The 22,647-nt window shown below is 46.7% G+C and overlaps 2 protein-coding genes and 1 long non-coding RNA gene across 16 annotated transcripts in view; 1 reads left to right on the plus strand and 2 right to left on the minus strand.

Annotated features, from left to right (window-relative positions):
• LOC121707531 overlaps positions 1-367 on the minus strand; it is a 15,425-nt gene extending 15,058 nt beyond the window's left edge. Inside the window, exon 1 of the long non-coding RNA XR_006031347.1 lies at positions 344-367. This is a non-coding gene — a long non-coding RNA (uncharacterized LOC121707531). The remainder of the gene's footprint in view (positions 1-343) is intronic.
• Positions 368-10,090: 9,723 nt separating this feature from the next.
• Positions 10,091-14,419, plus strand: myog (myogenin). Its single transcript, XM_042090601.1, has 3 exons — positions 10,091-10,857; positions 12,763-12,868; positions 13,753-14,419. Exons 1-3 carry the CDS (start codon positions 10,312-10,314, stop codon positions 13,869-13,871), a joined length of 771 nt encoding a protein of 256 aa, XP_041946535.1. The 5' UTR covers positions 10,091-10,311; the 3' UTR covers positions 13,872-14,419.
• Positions 14,420-18,641: 4,222 nt separating this feature from the next.
• The window catches only part of ppfia4 (PTPRF interacting protein alpha 4), a 134,814-nt gene continuing 130,808 nt past the window's right edge, over positions 18,642-22,647 (minus strand). For 11 of the 14 annotated variants that reach the window (XM_042090724.1, XM_042090716.1, XM_042090717.1 and 8 more), the window contains 2 exons: positions 22,538-22,633; positions 20,204-20,289 (listed from right to left, as the gene is read on the minus strand). In XM_042090724.1, the coding sequence (XP_041946658.1) occupies positions 22,575-22,633 (59 nt within the window). In that variant the 3' untranslated portion in view covers positions 20,204-20,289; positions 22,538-22,574. Of the gene's footprint in view, positions 20,290-22,537; positions 22,634-22,647 lie in introns of all 14 variants that reach the window. The other 3 variants (XM_042090725.1, XM_042090723.1, XM_042090715.1) reach the window with 1 other exon arrangement.

Here is a 22,647-nt window from a genome sequence, read left to right on the forward strand (position 1 = left end):
AATGAGCCGCCAGGTGAATGAGTGAGTGTGTGAGTAAGTCGCCAGGTAAATGAGCGAATATGTGTAAGTAACTCAGGTGAATGTGTGTGTGAGTGTGTGTGTATAAACAAACCTCGGCCTAGACTGCGGGTCATCTTGGAGTGCTGACCCCCGTTATTGGTGGTTATGGGGGTGGGGGGCAGGCAGCCAGCTGTCTCAGGATGTTCAGGCTTGCACACACACACACACACACACACACACACACACAAGCACCTCTCAGCGCTATGCCAGCGACACAACATTGTAACAAACACACACACACAAACACACACTCTCAGCATCATGCCAGTGACACCACACTCACCACACACACACACACACACACACACACACACACACACACACATAGCCTACACACCACTCTCTGCGCTCAGCTGCCAGTGACATGACACTCTAGCCCACTCACACACACACAGCTCTCAGCATTACGCCAGTAGCATTTCACTCTTACACACACATACACACACACACACACACACAAACACACAGTCATCCTCTTAAAGGTGAGAACAGCTTACAAGCAGCTTGAGGGTGATTAACATACTTCATTAAATATGTAGAAGTGTGTTATATCTGTGTAAAAGAGACAGTTGGAATGAAAGGGAGAATTAGAGAGAGAGAGAGAGAGAGAGAGAGAGAGAGAGAGAGAGAGAGAGAGAGAGAGTGAAATGCATGCATGTGCGTGTTAGAGAGAAAGAGTAAGACAGTGGTGGAAAGTACTTAGTTGAAATTAAGTGAGAGAGAGAAAGAGAGAGAGAAAGAGTGGGTGAAAGAGAGTGATAGAGAGAGGGGGTATAAGAAAAGTAGAGAAGGAGAGTGATAGATGGAGTGAGAGAAATGAGTAAAAGAGAGAAAGGAGTGGAAGAGAGGAAGAAAGTGAAAGAGTGAGTGATACATGGAGGAGTGAGAGAGGATGTGAAAGAGGGAGTTAAAGAGAGAGGGAGTGAAAGAGAGAAAGGGTGTGAAAGAGGGAGTTAAAGAGAGAGGGAGTGAAAGAGAGAAAGGGTGTGAAAGAGAGAGAGGGAGTGAAAGAGAGAGAGGGAGTAAAAGAGAGAGGGAGTGAAAGAGAGAAAGGGTGTGAAAGAGAGAGGGTGATAGATGAAGGAGTGAGAGAGAGGGAGTGAAAGAGAGAGAGGGAGTGAAAGAGAGAAGGGGTGTGAAAGATAGAGGCATGTGCCTGTGGGCAGTAGTCTGGATGCCAGTGCTGGGTGAGGCAGGGGGGTATGTGTGTGTGTGGGGGGGGTATGTTGGGGGGGGTATCATTCCTGTGTCTTAACATGACACCACTTGCACTAAGACCGCGGCAGCTGCACACGCACATGCCTTCCACGCTGTTTGTTGTACGGGATTATGGGACGATAAAAGGCCCAGTGACGCCTGCGCTGCTGACCAAGGACCTCCCCCCCCCCACACACACACACACACATCACATACACACTTTAAAGGCCTGGCGTTCTGGGCCCTTCAGAGCCCCCCCTCCCCCCATACACACACATACACACACAGGTGCCCCCCTACGAGCCTGAGCTGCTCTCTCCGCATGAATGGGAGCATTCACTCATGGGTCGGAGGAGGTGGACGAGGGGGTTTGGGGGGGGGGGGGTGTTATCTCATCTACAGTAACAACACTAGGGGAGGCACACTGAGCACGCTCACTACGGCTCTCCGTATGGATGGGTGAGTGAGTGAATGAATGAGTGAGTAGGTGAATGAATGAACAGCAACTGTTAACCAAAAAGATGTGTTAACACTACTTATGCCTGTACCATGTGTTAAGTAAGGGATAACGGCCGCCGAGGTGTCCTGTTATACGGAATTAATGGACAAGGGCGAGGGGCAAAGAACTCCGCCCGAGTCCAAAGAACTCCGCCCGAGTTCCCTTCGCCCGAGTCCATTAATTCCGTATAACTGGACACACCTCGAAGGCCGTTATCCCGCTTATCACCCAGTTGACACTAAGGAAACACGCGGTTCCGTTTAAAAAGCTCACTAGTTCAGCTTGTTGTAGGCTACAACTTTCGTTGGCCCTATAACAGCGATAGCATGGACAGTTAGCTTGTTTACAGTTGATTCCATTGTTGTGAAGACTGCCTCCAGGCTCAACCATCGTCCTACTATCGTTGTTAGTATAGTATAAGTATAAGTATAATATAAGTATGTATAAGTATGTATATATACTCTTTTGATCCCATGAGGGAAATTTGGCTGTTATAGTTACTATTCATAAGCACTGATATGGAACAGCGATTAAACTTTTTTGTCCCATTATTCAGAATTAAAAGCCACCCCGCCAGCCAATCAAAAAAGAGTATTTCTTCTCTCCGGGTGATAACACTACTGATGCCTGTACCGTGTCATTAATGGCAGTGTCACAAACGAATGATCAGAGAATCACATTGATTGACACTATCAATCACAAATCGATCCCCAATCCTGACTCAGACCCACATAGTCACAGAGTTCTCTGAGTATCAATTTGCTGGTACTTATCATTCTGTTGTTGTTGTTGTTGTTGTTGTTGTATTATACTGTATATTACTCTTTAATTGCAATGTAACAAAGACACAGTGATACAATCTGTGACCAACTATTGGTTTGTAGACATAGAACAGAGGGCTATTCTTTTTCACAGCCCGTCCAGAGGGCAATGACCCACCTTCTTAATGACCAGAGACGGGTGACCAGCCATCAGAACGGCCATGCTGACAGGCACTGCCATCCACCTCGTGCTGTATAATGAGAGAGTAGTCTGCGTTTAGCATCAAACCGCCCCACAGAACCATCCTCAACCAGCCCACAGCCAGACCAGAACTGACCTGCCTCAACCAGCCCACAGCCAGACCAGAACTGACCTGCCAGACCAGAACTAACCTGCCTGACCAGAACTGACCTGCCTGACCAGAACTCAAATGTAAGAGGTGGTCTGCTGAGGCCCACTTTCACCGGTGCTCTGCCGCGGGGCCTGAGGGCAGAGGATCTCACACTGACACGCCAGGGCTTTACCACGACATCTTACCATGACATCTTAACACGCCAGTCCACGCCAAGGCGTTACCACAACATCTTACCACGCCAGTCTCCCATCACGCCAGGGCTTTACCACGACATCTTACCATGACATCTTAACACGCCAGTCCACGCCAGGGCGTTACCACAACATCTTACCATGCCAGTCTCCCATCACGCCAGGGCTTTATCACGACATCTTACCATGCCAGTCTCCTATCACGCCAGGGCTTTACCACGACATCTTACCACGGCGGTCTCCTATCACGCCAGGGCGTTACCACAACATCTTACCATGCCAGTCTCCCATCACGCCAGGGCTTTACCACGACATCTTACCATGACATCTTAACACGCCAGTCCACGCCAGGGCGTTACCACAACATCTTACCATGCCAGTCTCCCATCACGCCAGGGCTTTATCACGACATCTTACCACGGCGGTCTCCTATCACGCCATCTTACCACGCTAGATCTTTACCCCAACAGGCTCCTACCACGCCATCTTACCACGCTACTGTAGATGTTTACCACAACTGACCCCTACCACACCATCTTACCACAGCACTTTCCTCAGCGTGATGACCGTGGTGCCTGAGGGCTCTGGACAGATGATCTTACGTTGACACCGCATGGCAGGGAGAAGTAGAGAGGGCGTGTGGGGGGCTCCAACGTAAACTTGGACACTTTTTTGGGGAGGGGGGAGGGGGAGGGGCAGATATGGGAGGATGAGGGGACAGCATCTGTTGCAGTCACTACAATGCCCCCCCCCCCCCCCTCTTACACACTCTAAACTCCACACACACTCCTCTAAAAGCAATGTGCAACTCAGTATGCATGACAACACAAAATGGGACAAGCATCCAACTGAAGCCCTACATGCAGAATTCTGGCGATCAATACTAAAAGTTCAATTAAAAACACCCAATAATGCATGTAGGGCAGAGTTAGGCCACTTTCCATTGGCCTTACCTATTCAAAAAAGATCCTTAAAATTTTGGATGCACCTGAACAGCAGTCCCAAAAACTCCCTCCGCTTTGAGGCACTGAAAACCCAGGAGCTGAACCCTGAAAAGAGTCCTCTGAGCCAGCTGGTACTGAAGTTAACTAACTCAATAACCACAACTAATTCACATCAAGCTCAGTCCAGCTCTGCTTCCCAAACATCAATTTGACTCAACAAAATAATGTATCAAGCAAAAGAAGATTATTTAGAGCATTGGACAAACTAAATTACCAACCAAAGTATCTGATCCTAAAGAGAATATGAATTGGCTGAATATCTCATCTCTGTTAGAGAGAAGCAAGAGTCAAATCCTGACCATAGGCTCAGTGACCACAACATCAGTAGGCACAGGCAGATACAGAAAAACCTGGCTGCCAAGAAAACAAAGAATATGTGGTCACTGTCAGGTTGAGACAGTTTCTTCTTCACTGTGAAAAATATGACACTTTAAGACAGACACTTTCACTAACATCCAAAAAGTCATAGCACATGTTGTAGACATTGAAGACAATGATAAAATGGCCATACTTCTTGGTGAAGAGCCCTCTGCTGATCTGGCAGCACAACAAGTCACAACCTGAGGGACATGGTATAACAAAACCCTGTGTTTGTGTTCACACACGCATAAACACACACACACACAAACACACACACACACACTGATACACATACATACACTCATCCCTATCATCCTAGTATTATTTCTGCTACTGTTCTCTGTCTAATATTCTGTGTTTACATGTTTATACCCACATTGCTGTATGTCTATTTTATTAATTTTGTGATTCAACTGTGTTATCTGTAACACTAGCTTTGGCAACACTGTACCAAAACAGTCATGCTAATAAAGCCCCTTTGAATTGAACTGAATTGAATTGAACGAGGGTGTGTGTATGTGTGAGGGGGGTTATGGTATTTTTCAGAAGAGCCAACAAGGCGAAGAACCAGTGAGTCAGGATTAATGCTGCGTAACACACACACACACAGAGAGAGAGAGAGAGAGAGAGAGAGAAAGACACCACACACACACTCACAGAGAGAGAAAGAGAGAGAGAGAGAGAGAGAGAGAGAGAGAGAGAGAGAGAGAAAGACACTACACCACACACACACTTACTAACCCACTCCCCCCCCCTCCCCAAGTCCAGCTGTCCTGCAGCGTGCCCCGACTTGTCACAGAGAAGTGAAGTTCTTTAGGCAGTGACAGAGGAGGCCAATAGGTCAGAGAAAGAAAGAGAGAGAGAGAGACCAGAGAGAGAGAGAGAGAGAGAGAGAGACCAGAGGCAGTTACAGGACAGGCCAGTAGGTCAGAGCTTGATACTCAGACACACTTAACCAGGCTAACGTTACACATGTACACACACACACATATGCACACACACACACACACTTAACCTGGCTAATGTTACACATGTACACACACACACACACATATAAACACACACACACACACACTTAACCTGGCTAACGTTACACATGTACACACACACACACTTAACCTGGCTAATGTTACACATGTACACACACACACACACTTAGCCTGGCTAACATTACACATGTACACACACACACACACACACACACACTTAACCTGGCTAACGTTACACATGTACACACACACACACTTAACCTGGCTAACGTTACACATGTACACACACACACATATGCACACACACACACACACACTTAACCTGGCTAATGTTACACATGTACACACACACACACATATGCACACACACACACACACTTAACCTGGCTAATGTTACACATGTACACACACACACACATATACACACACACACACACACACACTTAGCCTGGCTAACGTTACACATGTACACACACACACACACACACACTTAACCTGGCTAACGTTACACATGTACACACACACACACTTAACCTGGCTAACGTTACACATGTACACACACATACTGTACACATACACAGACACACACTTAACCTGGCTAACGTTACACATGTACACACACACACACACACACAAACTTAACCTGGATAACGTTACACATGTACACACACACACACACTTAACCTGGCTAACGTTACACATGTAACCACACATACTGTACACATACACACACTTAACCTGGCTAACGTTACACACGTACACACACACACATATGCACACACACACACACACTTAACCTGGCTAATGTTACACATGTACACACACACACATATGCACACACACACACACACACTTAACCTGGCTAATGTTACACATGTACACACACACACACACATATACACACACACACACACACACACTTAGCCTGGCTAACGTTACACATGTACACACACACACACACTTAACCTGGCTAACGTTACACATGTACACACACACACACTTAACCTGGCTAACGTTACACATGTACACACACATACTGTACACATACACAGACACACACTTAACCTGGCTAACGTTACACATGTACACACACACACACAAACTTAACCTGGCTAACGTTACACATGTACACACACACACACACTTAACCTGGCTAACGTTACACATGTAACCACACATACTGTACACATACACAGACACACACTTAACCTGGCTAACGTTACACATGTAACCACACATACTGTACACATACACAGACACACACTTAACCTGGCTAACGTTACAGGTATGTTTGTCAGTTAAGTCCATAGACAGCCCTACTGTTCCTTATAGTGGAGGTCAAAGTGTTATGCTCCTAAAGGCTAAACACCACACATGTGCTTGTGTCCTTCCTGGTGGGAGAGGCTAGCTTGTGGACGCAGGAGTGGACATGAGTGAGTGTCCTTCCTGGTGGGAGAGGCTAGCTTATGGACGCGGGAGTGGACATGAGTAAGTGTGTTTATTTGGGTTTGGATCGTAGCCCACTGAAGAGAAACCCCAAATGTCTCCTTAATTCCAAATGGAGACGCCGAGTTCATCCAATGTTGACCTGGCTTGCGAGAGAATAGTTCTTTATTCTGGATGTGACAGCAATGTTCTGGTAGCTCTGCTCCACGAACAGCACAGCACAGTGTTGCAAAGTGAAGCCAAGACAATAAACACACATCTAGAACACTCATGGTTAGATATAATGACAGAACATACATTCCTGTCTGGGGTCAGTTTGGAAGGGGGGACAGGTAAGTGACGTGCCTTTCTTGCCAGATATAATGAAGGTGTCTCTTGTAGGGGGAGCAATTAGTTAGGTACACCATTTGGCATTCTGTCTGCTTACAATAAACATTCTGTCTCAGTTGTTTCTGTGGCTTTGACAAAGAGACTAAATAAAGTATGACATAAAGAAAACCACTAAACATCAAACAGCACGGTACCACACAGTCAAAACAACAATTTTCACATAGATCTCTGTTCCTTGAGATCACGAGAACTATCGGTACGAAATAAAACAAACCAAAAAACAAAAACGGTGCTACCTAGTTGCTGCAGACAACAGCTAGAGAAGCCATGTAGCTACAGTGCTACACTCTGGAGGCATTTGAATCATTTCACAACATTTCTGTAGGCATAACGAAATTACAGTGTGTCTTGTAGTGATGTCATACAGTGTGCCTCACCATTGAATTTTTATTTCCTTTTCTTTAAAAACAGAAAGAAATGTGGGAAAATGTTATCGACATTGAGACTTTCCCCTACACATGCACCTGTTTGACAACAAAAACAACTACAGCAATAATAACAAACAACCACCACCACCTAAAGGAGTCATGGATGAACAGCTGAGAGGACCTCGGATGTGATCTCTGCCTGCCCAAACACAGAGCTCCACAGCCCTGCTGAACAAGGATTTCCCCCCAAAAAATGTGTGTGTGTGTGTGTGTGTGTGTGTGTGCGTGTGTGATGAGGCGCGTGCGGCTGCCACTGTGCCCCCTCCCCCTACACACTCTCCATTTCTGCTGACAATGGGTTAAGGAGAGGCCGAGGGTCCGACTGAGTGACTAACACACACACACACACACACACACACACACACACACACACACACTCTCTGCTCCACAGAGGCGTCTTTGTGCTCAGGCTGCCACCCGTGCCCATCCATCAGAGCCTAACCTGACAGCAGCAGCAGCAGCAACAGCAGCTCTGCACGCCAAGCTCTTACCACGCCAGGCTTTTACCACGCCATCTTACCACGCCATCTTACCATGCCAGGCTTTTACCACGCCATCTTACCATGCCAGGCTTTTACCACGCCAGGCTTTTACCACGCCATCTTACCATGCCATCTTACCACGCCAGGCTTTTACCACGCCAGGCTTTTACCACGCCATCTTACCATGCCATCTTACCACGCCAGGCTTTTACCACGCCATCTTACCATGCCATCTTACCATGCCAGGCTTTTACCATGCCATCTTACCATGCCATCTTACCATGCCAGGCTTTTACCATGCCATCTTACCACGCCATCTTACCATGCCAGGCTTTTACCACGCCAGGCTTTTACCACGCCATCTTACCATGCCATCTTACCACGCCATCTTACCATGCCATCTTACCACGCCATCTTACCATGCCATCTTACCATGCCAGGCTTTTACCACGCCAGGCTTTTACCATGCCATTTTACCATGCCATCTTACCATGCCAGGCTTTTACCACGCCAGGCTTTTACCACGCCAGCTTAACATTCCAGTCTTAGCACACAAAAGCCTTTCTATACAAGACCCCTAGCACCATCTTACCACTCAAGACCCTTAGCATGCCATGGGTCCACACCATCTTACCATACCAGGGTTTTAATATGTCAGGCTCTTAGCACACCAGAGCTTTACCACGCTAGGCTCTTAGCACACCAGAGCTTTACCACGCTAGGCTCTTAGCACACCAGAGCTTTACCACGCTAGGCTCTTACCACGTCATCCCCTGTCAGACTGACAATTTCCCTAAAAACAGCTGGTGGATCTTTATGCAAAGTCATGCTGTCTCTCCCTTGATGCACATCACTGTAAATAAAACTTTGTTCCTAATTTGTCCTACCATTGCTTAACTGGGTCTTCATTCATCGGCGGCATCAAAATGACCATCCCTGCGTTGGCCTGCCCAGAGAACGGCCAAGAGCAGAGGGCACTGTCCGTGTGAGAGGAGCACCCGCGCCAAAACGGGCATGTGTGAATGCCCTTGCGCCATGTCGCCCTGGCAACTGCCCCTGCTGCTGGGTCAGTACCCAGAAATACCCCAACTCATTAGCTGGAAGCGGAAGCAGGGGTGGATTAGCATCAGAGCTACATGACCTGTTGTGGTGCAGAGAGGTGTGTTACAGTAAGCCGTGCGCTGTCTGGAAATCCCGGTTGGACGTGTGTGTGTGTGTGTGTGTGTGTGTGTGTGTGTGTGGCCGTGTGTGTGACACATCTCAACAAATGCCTGAATACACACTGTCTACTATGTGTCCACATTCATTACACTATTTCAGCAAACACACTCAAACACAAAAGAAGCTAACACACTCACACACCACAGAATATGAGGGAACAGGAGTGCTGGGCAGATATCAGAGCTGGATAATATGACCCATGGAAGGACAGAAATGGACATTCTTATTCCCAACAATGCAACACATAGGGGTAATCAGTGGCAAGGCGAGGTGTGTGTGTGTGAGAGAGAGAGAGAGAGAGGGAGAGTTATGTGTGTGTGTGTGTGTGTGTGTGTGTGTGTGTGCATGTGCTTGTGTATGTGTGTGTGTGTGAGTGAGTTGTGTGTGTGTGTGTGTGTGTCTTTGCTGCTGTGGAGGAAGGCTTAACCCATTCTAAGAGCAATATTAGGGTTTTAATCTCTCTCCTCAACAGGTCCGCACCCCCAGAGATTACGTTCCCCCGCGTCTCGTCCGTGGCCTGACGTCGGCCCCTGGGTCTGCGCGTCGCTCGCTTGGGGCCCCTGGAGACGTGGAGAGGAACAGAGATGTAAAGTGGCGTGAATGTGCGGCCGGCAGCTAAACGGCCGTCTCAGGTTTCGCGCTATATTTACCACACTGATCTAACTGCAGCCCAGAGCCTTTAAATGCCCCGTGACAGTTGGTGGGGAACAGTTGTTGTCCACAGATCTTCTTGCGGCACGAGCTAGAGGAGGGAACAGCGGAACACTCCCACTCCCGCACACACACACACTCTCACACACACTCCGCCGCGTAGCCAGTGCTCCCTGACCCTCGTGCAGGACCTACGACAGCGCAGAGGGAGAACCCGAGAGGACAGCAGAAGAAGAAGAGACCTTTTCCCCCATCCCATAATAACCCTGAGTCACCATGGAGCTTTTCGAGACCAACCCCTACTTCTTCCCAGACCAGCGCTTCTACGAAGGGGGGGACAACTACTTCCAGGGCAGGCTGGCGGGGGGGTACGAGCAGAGCGGGGGCTACCAGGACCGGAGCTCCATGCTGGGACTGTGCGGGGACGGACGGCTGCTGTCGGGGGGCGTGGTGGGGGGCCTGGAGGATAAGGCGTCTCCCCCGGCCGGTCTGGGGGTCCCCCTGTCGCCCCTCCAGGACCAGCCGCACTGCCCCGGCCAGTGCCTGCCATGGGCCTGCAAGGTGTGCAAGCGCAAGTCGGTGACGATGGACCGGCGCAAGGCGGCGACGCTGCGGGAGAAGCGGCGGCTGAAGAAGGTGAACGAGGCGTTCGAGGCGCTCAAGCGGAGCACGCTGATGAACCCCAACCAGCGGCTGCCCAAGGTGGAGATCCTGCGCAGCGCCATCCAGTACATCGAGCGCCTGCAGGCCCTGGTCAGCTCCCTCAACCAGCAGGACCACGACCCCGCCGCACTGCACTACCGCCCGGCACAGCCGCCCAGGGTGAGTCCCACACGGGGACAGGACAGGGGGAGGACGGAAGAGGGGAGAGGAGGGGAGAGGGAGAGGAGAGGAGAGGAGAGGAGAGAGGAGAGGAGAGGAGAGGAGAGAGGAGAGGAGCGAAGAGGAGAGGAGAGTGAGAGGGAGAGGAGAGGAGAGGAGAGGAGAGGAGAGGAGAGTAGAGTAGAGGAGAGAGGAGAGGAGAGGAGGGGAGAGAGGAGAGGAGAGGAGAGGAGAGAGGAGAGGAGCGAAGAGGAGAGGAGAGTGAGAGGGAGAGGAGAGGAGAGGAGAGGAGAGGAGAGGAGAGTAGAGTAGAGGAGAGAGGAGAGGAGAGGAGGGGAGAGGAGAGGAGAGTAGAGGAGAGGAGAGGAGGGGAGAGGAGAGGAGAGTAGAGGAGAGGAGAGGAGAGGAGAGGAGAGGAGGGGAGAGGAGAGGAGAGGAGAGTAGAGGAGAGGAGAGGAGGGGAGAGTAGAGGAGAGGAGAGGAGAGGAGAGGAGAGAGGAGAGTAGAGGAACGGGGAGGAGAGGAGAGGAGGGGAGAGTAGAGGAGAGGAGAGGAGAGGAGAGTAGAGTAGAGGAGAGTAGAGGGAGAGTAGAGTAGAGTAGAGGAGAGGAGAGGAGAAGAGAGGAGAGGAGAGGAGAGGAGAGGAGAGGAGAGGAACGGGGACAGGGACAGGGACAGGAAGAGGTAGGATAGAGGTGGAGAGTGGAGAAAAGGCTCTGGGAGAGGAATTAATCAGACACAGCATCATTAAAAAGTACCTTTTAAGTATACTTCAACTGGTATAGATGTAAGTAGATGACAATAGATACTAAATACAGAAGGTGAAAGAGAGAGGGACAGGGCTTGGGAGAACATTCCAGAGATATAGCATAAATGAAGTGTTACTTTTTAAGCATATTATTATTCAGTATTATACTATTGAAGCGTTATTGTAAATATACCATTTAAGCTTGTCTCATTCAATATACAGTAGGAGGTGGCGGACTGGACTAAAATGTACTCTCTTAATGTGTGGCTCAAGTTAATAATAAAACTAATAAATAAATAATAACACTAAGAACCTAGAAGGCTAGTACATTTTAATTACTAAATGGTACTAAAATGAAAACTGAAAAAGAGAGTTGAAAGAGTGAAGCAGGTTTCCTTTGTGTGTCCTGACAGTCATGGAATTTGATGGGAATTATTGATATAATACATTGATAAGTTACTTTTATGTTATGAATATGTTGTTAATACATTACTGATAGAAGTTGAAGACATCCATTTAAACTGGTTTCATGCAGTGCATGGCTCATGGAGCACTTTATATATAAAGTGCTTATGTATAATTTCTGAAAAGATGTCTAGTGTTTTACAACATACTGAGAAACCTCACTATCACAACATTTGACACTTGGTCGTCGACTACTATTTGTATTTCTGTGCTGCCATGATCATTTTGATCGGTAAAGGCCAATCAGTGGACAAGCTCATCAACAGGGAAAGCGAGCAGTGACTGTGATTGGGTCCGGTCTGCCCCACCCGTAGGAACCTCTGTCAGGGTTCCTACTCTCTGTTATTCAGCTCTGAGTATTTGGGTGTAGTGGATGAAGAAGACAGGTCTGAGTATTTGGGTGTAGTGGGTGGAGAAGACAGCAGACTTTTAAGGAAAAGCACATAAAATAGAGTATAATTTCTGAAAAGATGTCTTGTAGGATGGAGAAGACACCCCTCAGGGCTGACATGGCACCCTGGGGGCACAGAACAAAATGGCTGCCAGTGCGCTCACAAGTAGAGTAGCCCTCTGATCGGTCCTCAGGCTGTGACACTCGTGTGCCATGGCTCGACAGGCTGGTGAGGGGGTGGGGCTTGTGGTGGCATAGGACTGACAGCCGCGTGTGTGTGTGTCTGTCCCCTTGGCAACAGGTGTCGTCGTCTAGCGATCAGGGGTCGGGTAGCACCTGCTGCAGCAGCCCAGAGTGGAGCAGCGCCTCGGAACACTGCGCCCCCGCCTACGGAACCGGCCACGACGGTGAGAGCGCCCACCGCAGACCATAATACTCACACACAGCACCAAGAGCGCCAAACACAGACCATAACACTCACACACAGCACCAAGAGCGCCAAACACAGACCATAATACTCACACACAGCACCACGACCGCCAAACACAGACCATAATACTCACACACAGAACCATGACAGAAAGAGCGCCCACCACAGACCATAATATTTACTCTCATAACGATGAGGGTAAGAGCGCCCACCACAGACCATAATACTCTCTCACAGAACCTGAGCGCCTGCCACAGACCATAATACTCTCTCACAGAACCAAGAGCTCTTACCAAAGAACAAACTACTCACACACAGGACCAGAGTAATCAGAGTGGGCCCATACTGTAATACTCACTGACAGAATCACTCTGTACTCTGGACAGCACATAATACGTGCTCACAGGACCATGAGTAGCCTAGACAGCTCACAATGTGGCTACTCACCCAACAGGACCAGAGAAATCAGAAGTACCCCCTATGGGCCACACTACTCCCCCCCAGAACCAGGAATATCAGAGAGGGCCCATGCTAGCTCATACTATTCACCTAGCAGTTCCAGTCAAATCACAGTCCATTAAACAGCTCAAACAAATCTCAGTTATAACATCTCAATCTTTTATATATTCAAATCTGACAGTTATAACACCTGATTCTTTTATATTTTCCGAATTATATTCAAACTGACCAGCTATCGAAATCTATGGTTAAAGGGAAGCGCAAAAAACAGGGAACTATTAATTTGTCAGCTTATTATTGTTATTATTTCTTGTCTTTATTTGATTTCTCTGGTTGATATTAATATATATTGTCATGGTGGCAGTTGTTTATTGTGTTTGTTTGTTTCTTGTTTACCTGTAGACCTGCTGCATGAGGACTCTTCGGAGCAGACCAACCTGCGCTCCTTGACCTCTATCGTGGACAGCATCACGGACACCGACACGGCTCCCCTCTCCTACCCGCTGGACATTCCCAAATAAACCACATGGCATGACAGGGGGCGGGGGTGACCCCCCCCTCCCCAAAAACACCCATCCACCCAAAACAGCAGTACTACCTAGCACCATGAGAGGGAGCCAATGTCAAACCTTCAGTCACCAGCCAGACAGCCGTTTGGCTGTTTTTATTTCCAAGTAAACCCTGTGGTCCACAAGTTTTCCAAAGCATTGATCTTTTCCCTTGGGGAGCGCAGGGAAGAGAAGTAGCACGAGATGGGCTTTTCCTTCCCCACTTAATGCAGATCCGTGTTTTCCTTTGAAAAAAACATTGTTTTTGTGTTTTCTCCATTTTATGTGTGTGTGTGTGTGTGTGTGTGTGTTGCTTACCAAAGAGGGGTAAATTGTGCGGGGCCAATATTTTATTTAGCAGTTCTGACCAATTTCTGTCTAACTGGACACTACTCCTGTACTCTAGTGATGTAAATACGTTCCTTTTTCTACAGAGTGGTTTTGCCATTTTATTTTTTATTTGTTTGTTTTTTGCTAAGTTATTTGGACTTTTATAATAAAGATTGTTGTGTATTTCTGTATTTGTTTTCAGATGTGACACTGTTTTCCATTAAAAGAAAAATAAATTATTGCAAATAAATTCCGTAAAACTAGTCAATTGCACCAAATGATACCACTTACACCATAAAGAAAATGAAACATATCTATAGACAAGTGACAGATATGTCCATAGTTCATACTAGTCCCTTTTGGGGCAGACTACTAATCTTTGAATGAATGATACAGTCACACTTTAAAGTTAAAGTTGAAGTTGACTGATATTTAGCAGATATTTTTATCCAAAGCAACAAGCAACACTCACAACAGCAGGATGGAGAACATCAAACCTGGGTTGACTGATTGTCAGTCGATGATGTTAGCTGCTCCACAAAAACGTAATATGGTCAAATATATCTAACCGTATGCAGTGTGTGGAAATACCCTAAAAATAGGGACACACACACAAAGTCAAAGCTATGTAAGAATTCACATACACACATTACCACACACACACACACACACACTTCCTACCACACACACACACACACAGAAGTAGACGAGTGGATCAGAGAGAGAAATGGTGAAAGAAAACAACAGCTGCACCTGCTACTCCTCTTCCATTGAACTGTCACACACACACACTCCAGCACACACACACACACACTCCAGCACACACAAACTCAAACACACACACATTCAAACACACACACACACTCTAGCACCCACACTCAACACACACACACACTCCAGCACACACACACACACACACACACACTCCAGCACACACACACACTCCAGCACACACACGTGTTGAGTTTTACACAGTGTTCTCCAGTTCAGTAGCATGTCAAACATACACACACAATCAAACAAGTTTTGCTCTCCTTCCATGGACCTGTCACACACACATACACACACACACACACACACACACACAGTAATGAGACAGAGCTGTGGTGCCACACAAAACACTGGCGCTAGCTGTTTACCCTGCTCCCTCTCTCCTGCCCCCCACACACACGACACACACTCCTCCCTCGCCACCGTAGTGGGGTGTGTGAGAGGTCAGAGAGAAACGTAGACGTGTGAATTCTGGCACCAGAAAACTAAACTTCAGACTAGTTCTCTTCAGTTGTAAACACAGCTAAACTTCAGACTAGTTCTCTTCAGTTGTAAACACAGGACTCCAGCTGATTAAAAAAGAGACAAAGGTGATTCAGGCAGTCTTTCCCCAGAAACAACAGAGAAGTGCAATATGATATTTGCTCATGTTTTCCAGAACTAGACAATCTGTTGCTTAGGCTTCAGGTCTCTTGGCCTGATAACTAAATTCACAGCTGATAAATAGCTGAAATAGTGAATAGGAGTAGTAGGTTTTTTTTTGCTGGACCATGTTGCTGTCTACCTAAAGTGTGTTGATGGGGAGAAACACAAGTATGGTTAGAGTAAGGTTGAGGTTAAAGGAGAATTCCGGTGTGATATTGACCTAAAGTGTGTTGAATCATGATACCGAGTGTAAACATATGTCTCCTAGCTCATCTCGGCTTGTCCCCTGCCTGCACTTAGAAATCTGGCGATAGTTAGATAATGAAGTTTACCGTTCGCAGCCATCTTGAATTTAGTCACGATAAGTCGAGCGACGAGTACGAATGAACAGGTATGATAAGCGATCAGATTCCAAAAATAATTCAGTGGAAATGCATGGATTCCATTTGCTGCTACTGGAAGCAACCGGAATCGATGCATTTCCACAGAATTATTTTTGGAATCTGATCCCTTATCATACCTGTTCATTCGTACTTGTTGCTCGACTTATCGTGACTAAATTCAAGATGGCTGCGAACGGTAAACTTCATGAAGGTACCGTCTGTATAAATCGTCTTGTAAATAAACTACCAGTGCTTTTTCAAAGTTCTCAATATCTCGTTTTAAATGTCAAGGCCCTCAGAAGTCTACCAATGAAGTATGGAGCTACTTTGAGCCTCGTAAATGGTGTAAAACTGGGATTTATTTGCATGGCTAGGCCGATGCCCGAGGCACCCAAATTGGTGGTAGCATCGGCTAACTAGCGCCAGATTTCTAAGTGCAGGGGAGCAGCCGAGATGAGCTATGAGACATACGTTCACACTCGGTATCATGTTTCAACACACTTTAGGTCAATATCACACCGGAATTCTCCTTTAAGGTAGGCGTGAAGTGGTGGTTTAAGGTTAAGTTTGGTGTCAGGGGTCAGCGTAGGGATAGCTCATCACTTGACATGTGGTTACAGCTAGCTAACAGGAACTTAGCATTCATTAACCTTTTGTTCACTGTATAATTAACCCTTTGTTCACTGTCTACAACAACAAAGGACATTCTTGGTGCTGCTATCCAAGTCTGTTGCCAAAAATCAATCACCTGTAGCAGGTCTTTAATAATGAGCTCACATGATTTTTAATCTAAAAACAATTTTACTCAGTTGTGTTTCATACATGACATTTAAATAACCAAAAGAAAATGAAGACTTAATTTGTCGGCATTGTCTCACACTTGGCATAAAATACACACATACTGTACATCCGTACATACATACATACATACATACATACATACATACATACACACATACAGTACTCTTAGCTGCCACAGTAGCACATTACATCTGTTGAATATATTCAAGACATCAGCTGTAAAAATGATAACAGTAGTAGTAGTAGTAGTAGTAGTAGTAGTAGTAGTAGTAATACTATTACGCAATATACACTTTTCATATGATGGTGAGAATTACACTTGTGATTTGGTGAGAGAGGCAGAAGGTAGAATGCTGCACTGTATCCCATGTTCATGATAGCGCCCTCTGGTGACCAACAGGAGCAGTGTCTGCACCTGGAGGACAGGTGGCGTTTCCCCAGCAACCTGCGGTGTGTGTGGTGAGGTAACCATGGAGACGATGGCTGAGCCTGCCCATGGACTGGGCCACAGCAGCATTTAAACAAGAGCACCCGCTGGCTACATCTACACGGGCCTTGTGCGAGAGGATTTGATTGGTTGCCAGAGCAGCAAAGGTGGGAGTGGTTTTTATTTGGACGAGTAAAAGAGGCTTAAGCGCGGACTCGGAGGCTGGACCTGATCACGGCTGGGCTGCATCCAAACGCATCTCTTCTGGTGGGTGGACCATAAAACAGTATGTAGCACCAGTGCTGGGTGGATCATAAAACAGTATGTAGCACCAGTGCTGGGTGGACCATAAAACAGTGTGAACCACCAGGTGGGAAACAGCAGCATCAGCAGCAGCAGCAGCAGCAGCAGCATCAGCATCAGCATCATCATCAGCAGCAGCATGCTTTATGTGGATTATGGGGAGGAACCAGAGCAAACCCTGTGCTGTCACAACATCCACCATTTCAGTACCAACTAGAATCTGTCTCGTCAGAACCTTCAATTCACTCCCTGCACATGCAGTACTACCTCAGTTTTCTGTAAAGGAACCTCAGAACACTCAATAATTCACTCCCTGCACATGCAGTACTATCTCAGTTTTCTGTAAAGGAACCTCAGAACACTCAATAATTCACTCCCTGCACATGCAGTACTAGCTCAGTTTTCTGTAAAAGAACCTCAGAACACTCAATAATTCACTTCCTGCACATGCAGTACTATCTCAGTTTTCTGTAAAGGAACCTCAGAACACTCAATAATTCACTCCCTGCACATGCAGTACTAGCTCAGTTTTCTGTAAAGGAACCTCAGAACACTCAATAATTCACTTCCTGCACATGCAGTAATAGCTCAGTTTTCTGTAAAGGAACCTCAGAACACTCAATAATTCACTCCCTGCACATGCAGTACTAGCTCAGTTTTCTGTAAAGGAACCTCAGAACACTCAATAATTCACTCCCTGCACATGCAGTACTAGCTCAGTTTTCTGTAAAGGAACCTCAGAACTCCTTTTCATTTGTTGCCAAAGAGTTATTACATTTTCTTCATGTATTGGAGATATCCCTGCCCTACACACATCTCATCAGTAAATGTACTCCCCAACATGTCCGAGCCTTCATCAAACCCACACGTGGTGCTGCTGGCAGTTCATCTATCACTAGCACTTCATCTACAGAGGCTACTGCTGCTTGGCTGACGGCTCAGCGTGTGCATGATCTTAACACTGATTACTATGGGAACTGTGTCATGATCTTAACACTGATTACTATGGGAACTGCGTCACGGACCATCTCACTATCTGAGGTACTGACCACACTGAGTCGGATAGATATAAATATTTCTTCGTTTAGCCCATCCGTCAACATTAAAACGGTATATTCCGACAGAAAACAATACTTTTCGAAAACAATCTCTGAGGTGGATACACATGAAAACATGCAAGTTTGCGCTGCATTGTGTACAAACACAATTTCAGATAAAATGATGTGCGGTTGCCATGACAGATAAAAGTCAGTCTTCCAGACACCACCGACAACAAACACTTCTATGGCGTTTCAGTGTTCTAGTGTGGATGCAAACCTACAAAAATGATAATATGGACAGAGATGGCTTTCACTTCAGATATGTATATTTATATTTATCCGGCTTAATGCAGACACAGTCTGAGACTGTTCAGTCCCTCCACCATGGTAGTGAGTGAGGCACTCCCATATAAAACACAGGCAAGCTGGATGCTCTACTAGACACTGGCTCAGAGGTCACCTTGAAGTTAAAGTGCCTCTACAGACCTCGACCTTAAAGGTTTACAACCAGACATGAATGGCTTTCTACTGGTGCGTCACCCTGATTCTTGAAAAGGAACTGAATGCTGTCACTCCGTTTCTCTAGCAACCAGGATCCAGAGCAGAGACCTGATGTCAGGTGTCCAGCCGAAACGAGTAAGATGATGATGTACGTTTTAGTGAATATTCATAGTGTGCACTGCAGATCACTATTGCTTGTTTCATTACATTACTTCCATTTGACGTGATTCTTTTTTAATCTGAAGATCTTTATTTATCGTGACTTGGCTGAGCAGGGATGACACAGTCACAGGAGATAAAAAAGACAGAGAGAGAGAGAGATAGAGAGAGAGAGTGAGTGTTAGAGTGTTATGGACCTTGGCCTTTTTTTGTTAACCGTATTAGGGTTAATTGGAATGAACTCATTACTGAGCAAGAGTATTTGTCAAAGTGACCGCTGCAACGTTCTCACACAGGTGTATTAGGGGCCACCAACACATCACACGCTGGTCTAGCTTACCGCTAGCCAACAAACAAAAAGATTTAACGACTCCGACAGGGTTTAGATTAGCTCATTTTCATACAATAAGTATATAGTATTCTTTCCATATACAATTTCAATATATATATATATTTATATATATGTATATATTTCTATAAAAAAACATAATAAGTCATCCATTTTATATACAGATAAACACTGATTAATACCTTGCATAACCGGAGAGGGGAAGCCTTATACTCTTGTTGCCATAGAAACACCCAGGAAATAGACTCTAACTGACAGGCTACTAGGCGAAGTACACCAGTTTAAAACAGAGAGCATACGCACATCATCACCACGACGACTACATAACTGGGGTTACTGGGAGAGGAATGGGAGCAGGAGAGAGGAGGATGAGGAGAAGGAGGAAGAAGAGGAGGAGGAGGAGGAAGAGGGGGTCCCCTCTTCTGCAGTGATGCAAGCTACACACTCGCTCGAGTCCTCAGATGGGCCAGGGCAGCCGGGTGTGGCGCAGTGTGTGACACGACGTGATGTCATCGCTGCCCCGCCTTCTATTGCACAGAGTCCGAGAAAGCACAGGTGTGAATTGAGGGAGAGGGGGAGGCCCCCACCCCATCCCAAGTCACCTTGGAAAAGATTTCTCTGGTTTTGGCATGTTACTCTCGAAAGGCCGCAAGCATGTGCCCGTACAGATAGTGGGAATGCACTGCAGAGAGAGAGAGAGAGAGAGAGAGAGAGAGAGAGAGAGAGAGAGAGAGAGAGAGAGAGAGAGAGAGAAAAGACAGGATCAAGGACACATTAATGCTTTTTTAACGGATCCTCCCTGGGCAGTGTCTGATCCAAGGATGGATCCGGTCCTAAAACAAATGCAACCATCATAGATCTGTATGTGCTCAAAATACATTTTAAAACAGTTTTTCCTTTGCTTTGAGTTCACTGTGAACACACACACACTGTCTGAGGAGGTCATTTACAGCGAACAAACAGTTACCAAAGAACAATTTGGAATATTTACTCAACAACATTTACATGTAAAGGCCCAAAGAAAACATGATCGCCTTCAGGGTTCCCCCCCACCCAGGGTACCCCATCATGACTGGTCCTGTCTCAGGTTCAGCTGGTTCTGTACCCTATCATGACTGGTCCTGTCTCAGGTTCATCTGGTTCTGTACCCTATCATGACTGGTCCTGTCTCAGGTTCATCTGGTTCTGTACCCTATCATGACTGGTCCTGTCTCAGGTTCATCTGGTTCTGTACCCTATCATGACTGGTCCTGTCTCAGGTTCAGCTGGTTCTGTACCCTATCATGACTGGTCCTGTCTCAGGTTCAGCTGGTTCTGTACCCTATCATGACTGGGTTATCCCAGGTTCAGCTGGTTCTGTACCCTATTGTGACTGGGTTATCCCAGGTTCATCTGGTTCTGTACCTTATCGTGACTGGGTTATCCCAGGTTCAACTGGTTCTGTACCCTATCATGACTGGGTTATCCCAGGTTCAACTGGTTCTGTACCCTATCATGACTGGTTCTGTCTCAGGTTCATCTGGTTCTGTACCCTATCATGACTGGTTCTGTCTCAGGTTCATCTGGTTCTGTACCCTATCATGACTGGTTCTGTCTCAGGTTCATCTGGTTCTGTACCTTATCGTGACTGGGTTATCCCAGGTTCAACTGGTTCTGTACCTTATCGTGACTGGGTTATCCCAGGTTCAACTGGTTCTGTACCTTATCGTGACTGGGTTATCCCAGGTTCAACTGGTTCTGTACCTTATCGTGACTGGGTTATCCCAGGTTCAACTGGTTCTGTACCTTATCGTGACTGGGTTATCCCAGGTTCAGCTGGTTCTGTACCTTATCGTGACTGGGTTATCCCAGGTTCAACTGGTTCTGTACCTTATCGTGACTGGGTTATCCCAGGTTCAACTGGTTCTGTACCTTATCGTGACTGGGTTATCCCAGGTTCAGCTGGGATCCTGTCTGGAGGCACGCAGCAGAAATGCTCTGTACAGAGTGTTAGTGCTGCTTAGATAAGATTCCGGTCAATGGAACTGGCTACGCCAGACGTGATAGCGGCACGTACATTTGAAAAAATTAGACCATTCTTCTAAAAACTATATTTATGCTCCGTGAACAGGGCACTTCAACTGCGGACCCAGTGTAGTGACCAGCGTAGCCCGTCTGTTGGACTAAAATATGTTGGGTCTGATACAATCTGCTAGCATTGTAACCCTCAAAAAATATGTGCAGTGACTCTAATGTTGTTTCAGAAGTATGTAAATGTCATTACATAAGGCCAGACAGAGACAGGGACCCCATCCTCCAGCTTGTAGAATTATCGGGCTGTACCAGAGTTTTAGGGAGTTCTGTCTGACTTCAGGACAAAAAGTGTAAGCTTAAGCGCTTCCTAAGATTAGGCTAAATGCTCCTCTTTGAAGTTATTTGTTTGGCTTCTGTGAGTATGCATATGTGTGTGTGTGTGTGTGTGTGTGTGTGTGTGTGTGCGTGTGCGTGTGTGTGCGCGCACGCGCGTAGCTATTTCTTCTAAGTCAATTTAGGCTCCCAAACCTAATTCTAGGGATTATAATTTTCTTTGCAAAATGCAAAAGGCATTTCAATATTTTCCAACTCTAGGTCCTGAAAAAAGGGTGATATGAAAAGAGGAGGACAAGTGAACAATAGAGAGAGAGAGACAGAGAGAGGGAGAGAGAGACAGAGAGAGAGAGAGAGAGACAGAGAGAGAGAGAGACAGAGAGAGAGAGAGAGAGAAAGAGAGAGAGAGACAGCTTCGTAACTGGGTCTTTACCCATACTAGTGTTATAGAGCTATGGTTAGCATTGCTACCCATGCTAGTGTTATAGTCCTATGGTTAGCGTTGCTACCCATGCTAGTGTTATAGATCTATGGTTAGCGATGCTAGCCATTTCGCGCGGTACTGGTTAGACTGCTTGACTCACCTGTTAGCGCGAGTGCTTGGGGGTTAGTAGAGAGGAGTTAGCAGGAATAAGTCCTGACAGCGGAGGGGTCAAGTCTCTGTGGGGGAGGGGGAGCAGCTGGTTTGGGAGGA

The sequence above is a fragment of the Alosa sapidissima genome, chromosome 4, assembly GCF_018492685.1.
Source record: "Alosa sapidissima isolate fAloSap1 chromosome 4, fAloSap1.pri, whole genome shotgun sequence".
NCBI lineage: Eukaryota > Metazoa > Chordata > Actinopteri > Clupeiformes > Clupeidae > Alosa > Alosa sapidissima.